Source organism: Hyperoodon ampullatus, assembly GCF_949752795.1.
Source record: "Hyperoodon ampullatus genome assembly, contig: scaffold_433, whole genome shotgun sequence".
Lineage (NCBI taxonomy): Eukaryota > Metazoa > Chordata > Mammalia > Artiodactyla > Ziphiidae > Hyperoodon > Hyperoodon ampullatus.
In genome coordinates, this window is record NW_027640472.1 from 83,414 (window position 1) to 93,746 (window position 10,333).

Consider the following 10,333-nt stretch of genomic DNA (forward strand, 5'->3'; position numbering starts at 1 on the left):
CTGTATATTTCAGGCACCTAAAACTCACCATGTTCCAAATTTCCCCCACTATTGTTAGCAATTTTCTTGGGAATCTGGATAACATTAGATGGAATAAAGTTAGTGAGTGGCCCAGGATTGCCTGAAATTTTGTTTGTCAGAGTGGCCAGGGAAGGTTAAGCAAAGAAGACAACCAAATGAAAAACAGAATCACATTATTATGGCTGAGACAAGATTCCATGCAGAGCTCTCTGTAGAACTGGGTTGGGTCATAACTTATGCCAGAGCTCTAGGTGGGGTTGACACCATCTCATGCCAAGCTCTCAGTTCTGGGCTAACGTCATCTCTGGTCCACTCTATGGAGTGGAAACTTTGGAGGAATGGCCAATGTGTTCTGCAGTGTAGGAAGAGGGAAATTGTGAACGTTCCTTTCTAAATTGTGGAGGAACTAACCACTGTAAATGTGCCTTGAACTATGGTGTTTAATTTGACCAGTCAGATCAATGACTTTCCCCTTGAATGAAATGCTGCTACGTATATGAGCGGAAAAACAAAACTGGTATAAGGAATAGATAGCTAGTGGGAAGCAGCCGCATAGCACAGGGAGATCAGCTCTGTGCTTTGTGACCACCTAGAGGGGTGAGATAGGGAGGGTGGAAGGGAGGGAGATGCAAGAGGGAAGAGATATGGGGACATATATATATGTATAACTGATTTACTTTGTTATAAAGCAGAAACTAACACACCATTGTAAAGCAACTATACTCCAATAAAGATGTTAAAAAAAAAACTAGTATAAGGAGATGGAGAGACTGGGAGTCTTATTTTCCCAGCAATTAACTTTTCCTCGACCACAACCTTCCCTTGAGTCTCCTAGACCTTGGGGATGATCGCAACCCCTTGGGTTGGGTGATGGCAACCCCATCTTCACTAGAACCTCTATAGTTAACTTTGATTTTTCCCACTCCGTCTATCCATCCCATGTATGCAGTCAGACATTTGATCTTGGCCTTTTACTGACAAAATATCCTTGAATATAACCATTTCTTTTCACTCCCACTGCTACTGCTTTTGTCACTGCCTTAACTAGGGCTTTATCTTTAAGTCCTTTATATAAATATATAAATAAAATATACAAATAAATAAAATATAATATTAATTCTGATGATTTTAAAGTCTTTTCTTGATAAAGACTTTTCCTGATAAAGATACACAATATCTTATATAAATATTTTTGTATTATCTGTTCCTTTCTTAGAATTTTAGTCATATGATTCTATCTCTTGGTATGTCTAGAACTTTTTGATTGAATGCTGACTATTTTATTTGGCTTTTTAAATTTTTCTCAGTGGAAATGTTGTTTTGCTTCAAAATATTTTACTCTACCTGGAAGTAGCAAATCTTCAAATTACAATTTTTTAAATGCTTTCAAATATCAATACTATAGGTGTCACAAAATCTAGAAAAAGGACATTTGAAAATTAACTACTGCCAGATGTGTCTCTATAAAACTTTTTCCCCACTCTTGTAGCTATATATTCTTTAACTGCCTCCTCATATGACAGTTTATGTGTTTTAGAAATAGAATTTTAAGAAATAAACTTTGTAGTTTATAGACATAGATTTCTTTTAACATGGTTGATTAGAGTTTGCTTTTAGTTATTAATAGTTTAGAAAAGTTTATTTCAGCGTCACAATTTCTTATTGATAATGTCACATTAATTTTCATTGTTAACTTTGAGAAAACCTCTATGGATTACTTCCTCATAAATATTTACTATTATAAATGCATTACTGATTTCAGTACTGCTATAGGATTGTGCATTACAGGAATTCTGATAAAATACTCATTCACACCATTCCATTACACACATTATTGATGGGGTATATTCTTTTATTTATTTATTTATTTATTTATTTGTGACTGTGTTGTGTCTTCGTTGCTGTGCGCAGGCTTTCTCTAGTTGCAGCGACTGGGGGATACTCTTTGTTGCGGTGTGCAGGCTTCTTATTGCGGTGGCTTCTCTTGTTGCAGAGCACGGGCTCTAGGCATGCAAGCTTCAGTAGTTGTGGCTCGCAGGCTCGGTAATTGTGGCTCATGGGCTCTAGAGCTCAGGCTCCATCGTTCTGGCACACGGTCTTAGTTGCTCCGCGGCATGTGGGATCTTCCCGGACCAGGGCTCAAACCCGTGTCCCCTGCATTGGCAGGTGGCTTCCTAACCACTGTGCCATCAGGGAAGCCCCTGGAGTATATTGGTCTTTCTTTTTTTTTTTTTTTTTTTTTTTTTTTTTTTTTTTTTTTTTTTTTTTTTTTGCGGTATGCTGGCCTCTCTCTGTTGTGGCCTCTCCCCGTTGCAGGGCACAGGCTCCGGACATTCAGGATCAGTGGCCATGGCTCACGGGCCTAGCCGCTACGTGGCATTTGGGATCTTCCCGGACCGGGGCACGAACCCGTGTCCCCTGCATCGGCAGGCAGACTCTCAACCACTGCACCACCAGGGAAGCCCTGGAGTATATTCTTGACAGAAGGAAATTTCCGTTTTGCCTAAGCATTGAAGAAAACTGAATCTTTGACTTATCTTTCACATGCCTGATGATTGAAATAATTTTCCACAGAATAACTTCTGGTTTTATACTTTTCAGTTCTTTTTTTCTTCTTCAAATGCACATGCTTTGAGAGCTGTGAAGTGCAAGACATGGCTATATTGTAAGGTGGTTTTTGTCCTTACGCTTCTGTGTCTTGTGCTAGTTAAGTCAGTAGAGTAGTCAGTAAGAGTACTGGAAGTTATTCCTGTAATGGGATACTATATAGTCAATTACATATGGTGGTGTCTGAAAATCACATAATAGCCTCACTTAAAACATCTCCTTAGCCAGATTTCAAAAAAGCCTGTGACCAATCCAATATGATCCAACATAGCAGACTATGATAGAAGGAACATTGGCAAAGAAATAGCCACTGGTCTTACCTGATGGAAGTTAAAATATCTCACTTTTGACCATTTTGCAAAAACCTATAATTACATGAACTAATTTCTAGGGTTCTTCGTAGGACCTAAAAAGGAACCCATAGAGTTGTGGAACAACAATAGAAGCTACTGTGATGAGAAGCCCCGCCACCACAACAAAGAGTAGCCCCCGCTCACCTCAACTAGAGAAAGCCTGCACGCAGCACTGAAGACCCAATGCAGCCAAAATAAAAATAAATAAATAAAAATAAATAAATTTATCTTTTAAAAAGTAATACTCAGGTTTGAGTCATGAGAAATTTGATGAGGAGAAATTAGCTAATGTTTTCAGAACTTTTAAAATATCCAACTCAGTCTCTAAGATTTTAGCATCATATACAACATCGGTTACTTATTAGTGGTTTGGGAAGGCCAATTTAAAATTTTCTCATCTTACTGTATTGAAATTCATGGCCCTAATGTTTTCCACGTTGACTATATGAATGATGAAGAAAAGTCAATCATGTATTTCATTTCCAACTGGACAGAAAACAATATTTTAAAAAGTGTTTGGACTACTGACTTTTGATTTCTTCTAAGGCAAATGGATAGGTAATTTTTATTCCCTGATTAGGAGAAAAATGGTGGAAGAGGGCAGGGTTAAGAATTAAGATTTCAAGAGCATGAGAGGTAGATGGCCAACCAGAGTTCCTAAGGTTCGGTGCCTGTAACTGTTGCCGCCGCTTAAGCCTGCCAAAGCAGTGGTACGGCTGCTGCGCTCGTGTTTGCTACCTCTAGAAACATTCTTGCCAGTAGTGGCGGCAGCAGGACTCAATTACCCCCTTTTTTCACTCTCTCCAGAAGCTCCAGATGGCGTCTTCCGTGGGCAACGTGGCTGACAGCACAGAACCAACGAAACGTGTGCTTTCCTTCCAAGGGTTAGCTGAGTTGGCACATCGAGAATATCAGGCAGGAGATTTTGAGACAGCTGAGAGACACTGCATGCAGCTCTGGAGACAAGAGCCAGGCAATACTGGTGTACTTTTATTACTTTCATCTCTACACTTCCAGTGTCGAAGGCTGGACAGATCTGCCCACTTTAGTACTCTGGCAATTAAACAGAACCCTCTTCTGGCAGAAGCCTATTCGAATTTGGGGAATGTGTACAAGGAAAGAGGGCAGTTGCAGGAAGCAACTGAGCATTACCGGCATGCATTGCGTCTCAAACCAGATTTCATCGATGGTTATATTAACCTGGCAGCCGCATTGGTAGCAGCAGGCAACATGGAAGGGGCAGTACAAGCTTACGTCTGTGCTCTTCAGTACAATCCTTATTTGTACTGTGTTCGCAGTGACCTGGGGAACCTGCTCAAAGCCCTGGGTGGCTTAGAAGAAGCCAAGGCATGTTATTTGAAAGCAATTGAGACGCAACCGAACTTTGCAGTAGCTTGGAGTAATCTTGGCTGTGTTTTCAATGCACAAGGGGAGATTTGGCTTGCAATTCATCACTTTGAAAAGGCTGTCACCCTTGACCCCAATTTTCTGGATGCTTATATCAATTTAGGAAATGTCTTCAATGAGGCACGGATTTTTGACAGAGCTGTGGCAGCTTACCTTCGTGCCCTAAGCTTGAGTCCAAATCATGCAGTGGTATATGGCAACCTGGCTTGTGTATACTATGAGCAAGGCCTGATGGATCTGGCAATAGACACCTACAGGCGAGCTATTGAATTGCAACCACATTTCCCTGATGCTTACTGCAACCTAGGAAATGCTCTCAAAGAGAAGGGCAGTGTTGCTGAAGCAGAAGATTGTTATCATACAGCTCTCCGGCTGTGTCCCACCCATGCAGACTCTCTGAATAACCTAGCCAATATCAAAGGAGAACAGGGAAACAGTGAAGAGGCAGTTCGCTTGTATCGTAAAGCATTAGAGCTCTGCCCAGACTTTGCTGATGCCCATTCGAATTTAGCAAGTGTATTGAAGCATCAGGGAAAACTGCACGAAGCTCTGATGCATTATAAGGAGGCTATTCGAATCAGTCCTACCTTTGCTGATGCCTACTGCAATATGGGAAACACCCTACGGGAGATGCAGGATGTTCAGGGAGCCTTGCAGTGTTATACTCGTGCCGTTCAGATCAGCCCTGCATTTGTGGATGCCCACAGCAATCTGGCTTCCATTCACCACGATTCAGGGAATATTCCAGAAGCAATTGCTTCTTATCGCACTGTTCTGAAGCTTCAACCTGACTTTCCTGACGCTTATTGTAATTTGGCTCATTGCCTGCAGGTTGTCTGTGATTGGACAGACTATGATGAGCGAATGAAGAAGTTGGTCAGCATTGTGGCTGACCAGTTGGAGAAGAATAGGTTGCCTTCTGTGCAGCCTCATCATAGTATGCTCTATCCTCTTTCTCATGGCTTCAGGAAGGCTATTGCTGAGAGGCATGGGAACCTCTGCTTGGCTAATATAAGTGTCCTTCATAAACTACCGTATGAACATCCAAAAGACTTGAAGCTCAGTGATGGTCGACTGCGTGTAGGATACGTGAGTTCTGACTTTGGGAATCATCCTACTTCTCATCTTATGCAGTCTATTCCAGGCATGCACAATCCTGATAAATTTGAGATATTCTGTTATGCCCTGAGCCCACATGATGGCACAAACTTCCGAGCGAAGGTGATGGCAGAAGCCAATCATTTCATTGATCTTTCTCAGATTCCATGCAATGGGAAAGCAGCTGATCGCATCCATCAAGATGGTATACACATCCTTGTAAATCTGAATGGTTATACCAGGGGTGCTCGAAATGAACTCTTTGCTCTCAGGCCAGCTCCTATTCAGGCAATGTGGCTGGGGTACCCTGGGACTAGTGGCGCACTTTGCATGGATTATATCATCACTGATCTGGAAACTTCACCTGCTGAAGTTGCTGAGCAGTATTCTGAGAAACTGGCTTATATGCCCCATACTTTCTTTATTGGTGATCATGCTAATATGTTCCCTCACCTGAAGAAAAAAGCCGTCATCGATTTTAAGTCCAATGGGCACATTTATGACAATCGGATTGTGCTGAATGGAATCGACCTCCAGGCATTTCTTGATAGTCTGTCAGATGTGCAAATAGTCAAGATGAAATGTCCTGATGGAGAAGACAACGCAGACAGCAGTAATACAACTCTTAATATGCCAGTCATTCCTATGAATACTGTTGCAGAAGCAGTTATTGAAATGATTAACAGAGGACAAATTCAGATTACAATTAATGGATTCAGTATTAGCAATGGGCTGGCAACTACCCTGATCAACAATAAGGCTGCCACTGGAGAGGTGGTTCCCCGTACCATTATTGTAACCACACGTTCTCAGTACGGGTTACCGGAAGATGCCATTGTGTACTGTAACTTTAATCAGTTATACAAAATTGACCCATCTACTTTGCAGATGTGGGCAAATATTCTGAAGCGTGTTCCCAATAGTGTACTGTGGCTGTTGCGTTTTCCAGCAGCAGGAGAAGCTAATATTCAACAGTACGCACAAAATATGGGCCTTCCCCCGAACCGTATCATTTTTTCCCCTGTTGCTCCTAAAGAGGAACATGTTCGGAGAGGCCAGCTGGCTGATGTCTGCTTGGACACTCCGCTCTGTAATGGACACACCACAGGGATGGACGTCCTTTGGGCAGGGACCCCCATGGTGACTATGCCAGGAGAGACTCTTGCTTCCCGAGTTGCAGCTTCCCAGCTCACTTGTTTAGGCTGTCTCGAGCTGATTGCTAAAAATAGACAAGAATATGAAGAGATAGCTGTGAAACTGGGAACTGATGTAGAATACCTGAAGAAAATTCGTGGCAAAGTCTGGAAGCAGAGAACATCTAGCCCTCTGTTCAACACCAAACAATACACGATGGAACTAGAGCGGCTCTATCTACAGATGTGGGAGCATTATGCAGCTGGCAACAAACCTGATCACATGATTAAGCCTGTTGAAGTCACTGAGTCGGCCTAAATAATGACTGTGTGCCCAGGAGAATTACCCCTGTAGCTGAGCCTCAACCTTCTGGGGGAAAGGGAACTACTTTTTCAATATCATGCTGCAGATGGGTGACACACAATGATAAGAAATAGCACAGCCAGACTTGCTTCCTGCATGATCATGACAGGGAGAGACACAAGAGATGGGAAACTGCTGTTCCACAAGGAGATTCTATCGAATTTTGCCGCAGCCAGGTGTCTGGAAGGTCTGGAAGGTAAGTCTGGAAGGTCTGATCTCCCTTGGTCTTCCAGGGGATGGATGGTTAGTGTGGAAGGGAGATAGAGATTGCCCAGCCGTTTTGTGATTATCATGGATGGATTGAGTCTTCTGAATTAATTTTTTTCTTTCTATTTTGGGTATTGGAGCTTTTAAAAATGTTTGGTTTCAGGTATTTTTATTCATGTGAAGTGTATATGATTCTCTTGAGATCAGGTGTTAAGCTGAAATATTCCTTGTTTTAGTTTCTGAATTCTACAGATAAATGGGGACTTTGCTGGTGTAGTCTTTTTCTAGGTTTTATAAACCGCTTGAGCCTGTATCAGTCATTCTAGTGTCTGACATAACGTTTGGAACTCTCAGTGCTTTGTTGGTTTGTAGATGATGGCTTCAATTCTTTTTCTGGTTCGTTTCCTTCTTCCCTTCCCCCCACTTTAAAAATTCTCCTGTAACTTGGCTAACAAAAAACCAAGTCTGATTCAAAACCTCCCAGGGTGTTTCTCTTAAACACATCATCTGGTGCCAAATGAAGATTCTTAGGAGTGCTTATTAATTATGAAGGGCACAGTTGTGGTACTGTCACTGATGATAATAATAATGGATTTTTGGCCTAGAGTTTTGTCCTATTTCACCAGTGTTTTACTGTTGACTGCCCCTCTATGCTGCTTCCAAAAGTGATAGTGTGTGATAAGATGTTTACTTTCATTTCTAAAGTTTGTTTTGTTTTAGGTGAGTCCTGTTCTTCCTTTTTCTTTCAGCAGAAATGAAATTCCAGGTAAGTATAAGTATTCAAATATTTGATCAGTAATTCACAGTTATCTCCAGTACATTAAATAACTTTCATGAAAAAGCATGTTATAGGTAAAAAGCTCTGAAGGACCAGCTATGTATATGATAATTATGTTTCAGGCCTTCTAGGGTATTATATATAATAACTTGTCTTCTGGTCGTGGTCTTGAAGTCTTTATGGATTCAGCCTCAGTAGTAGCGAACTGCACTGCTACTTGGTTTGGAGTACAAATTAGACTTTAACCCTCCTGGAGGTTGAGTTTTTGGTATTGAAAACCATAGGAATGAAATTATTTTATTTCAACAAAGGATCGAGGGCTTGAGGCTTAAACAAGCCAACATATGTGTGGGAAGCAGTCAGCGTTGAGAGCACCTTCGGACATGCCAGGCATGCCGCTGCTGCTCGAAGGGACTGCTGCTCGAAGGGAACTACTTTTTCCCCTCCTTGTTCCATTCCATGGGAGATAAATCACCAGGGCCCAGAAATCAGAAAGAAAGTAAAATGAGACAAGCAAAGCTGTCTGCCCCCTGCACATGCAGGTTATTTTGGATGATTCTGGGTTTATGGGTTTTCTCCCAGGGAAGTTAACCTTGAGCCGAGACAGTCATTAGATAATGTAAACCACCGTCTGGCAACCTTCCCTTTTCTATTCTATATAATCTGCACCTGTAGCATAATAAAACTTACCTTGCAACCATCAGTTGTCTTGGCCCTTCTGACCCCATTCGTCGGTGCTACTTCAGTTCCTTACCCCGTCCCTTCTGACCCTGGGCGGTGAAATCCTCTTTCTGAGGCTGGTCCATGGCAAGTGGCGCCCGAACAGGGACCTGAAGCGTGAAGGCAATTAAAAGGAAAAGAAAGTGCAGGTAAGAGAACCCTTATGCAAAATATGTGTGGCCACGAGTAAAAGTGAAACTAATAGAGGCATAAGGCAACAGTCAGAAGTAAAAGAAGATGGGGCAAAAGGGCTCAAAGGAGCATGAATTATTTGCTCAGGTTTTACTTTCCATGCTTATAGCTCGGGGTAATAAAGTTTCTACCTCACAGTTGACTGAATTTTGGCAGCATATCCATGATGTATCTCCCTGGTTTCCTGATGGCGGCTCTGTGACATAGAAATCTGGCAGAAAGTTGGAGAAGATTTAGAAAATTATTATGAGTCTCGAGGGCCTACTCATACTGCTGTTGTTACATTTAGTTTGTGGAATCTGATAAAAATATGTTTAGGTTCTTCTCATGATAGTGTTGATTTGAATGTAAAGTCAGAAAAACATAAGCCTCTGACAGAAGAAAAGACTGTATTATCGGCTACTGTGTCGCCACTTCCTAAACCAAAAGAGTTAAATAATTTAAATATTTCAGATGAAGAGGAACATTTTGACTTAACCGATGAGGCTTTTAAACATAAAAGAGAGAAAAAAAACATAAAAGAGAGAATCATCCTGAGGATGATTTTCTAATGGCTATGATAGATAAGTCAGTGAAAAAGCTGCAAATTAGTAAGGACCGTCTTCCTCAAAAATCTACATCTGTAAAAATGCTCAGTCTCTTGCAACGTGCTGTATAAGCAGCAATAAAACGAGGAGAAGATCCTATTTTCTGTTGTCCTGTCATAGAAAGACCTGATCCTAATCGTCCTCAACAGGCTATTAGGGAGCATCAGGCTCTTCCTTTTAAAGTTTTGAAAGATTTAAAATCTGCTTGTGCTCAATATGGGCCCACTGCTCCTTTTACTACTGCTATGGTTGACACTATTGCAGGAGAAGCTCTTTCCCCCACTGATTGGAAGTCTATTGCACGAGCTTGTTTAAATGGTGGAGATTATTTAATATGGAAGTTTGATTTTTATGAACGGGCTGCTGAACAAGCAGAAAAGAATGCTACCCATGATATTCCAGTGGGTTATCATATGCTGATTGGGGAAGGACCATATATTTCTTTACAAGATCAATTAACTTATACCTTTGTTGCTTATCCTCAAATAAATCATTTGGCATTACAAGCCTGGAGGAAATTACCTTCTACACACAAAACTGAGGATCTTTCAAAAATGAGACGGAGACCTGATGAACCATATGCTGATTTTGTAGATAGATTGTTACAGGCGGTGGGGAGACTCATTGTGGATGGACTCACTGGTACAATTGTAGTTAAGCAACTTGCTTTTGAAAACGCTAATAATGCATGTCAGGCTGTGATTCGACCTTGGAGAAAACGGGGAACACTGGAGGATTATATTCGCCTTTGTGCAGACATTGAGCCTGCTTATATACAGGGTGCTGCTATGGCTGCAGCATTAACTAAAGTGAGGTTTAAAAACAATCAAAAGAGAACAAAGACTAGTTTTCAATGCGGAAAGGCA

General features: G+C 41.4%; 1 protein-coding gene across 1 annotated transcript; it reads left to right on the forward strand.

Moving 5' to 3' along the window:
* Positions 1-3,797: 3,797 nt before the first annotated feature.
* Positions 3,798-6,938, forward strand: LOC307070128 (UDP-N-acetylglucosamine--peptide N-acetylglucosaminyltransferase 110 kDa subunit-like; the record flags this gene model as incomplete). The annotated part of the gene is made up of 1 exon (XM_079728715.1): positions 3,798-6,938. The coding sequence occupies one exon, from the start codon at positions 3,798-3,800 to the stop codon at positions 6,936-6,938; it is 3,141 nt and encodes a 1,046-aa protein (XP_079584841.1).
* Positions 6,939-10,333: the final 3,395 nt, after the last annotated feature.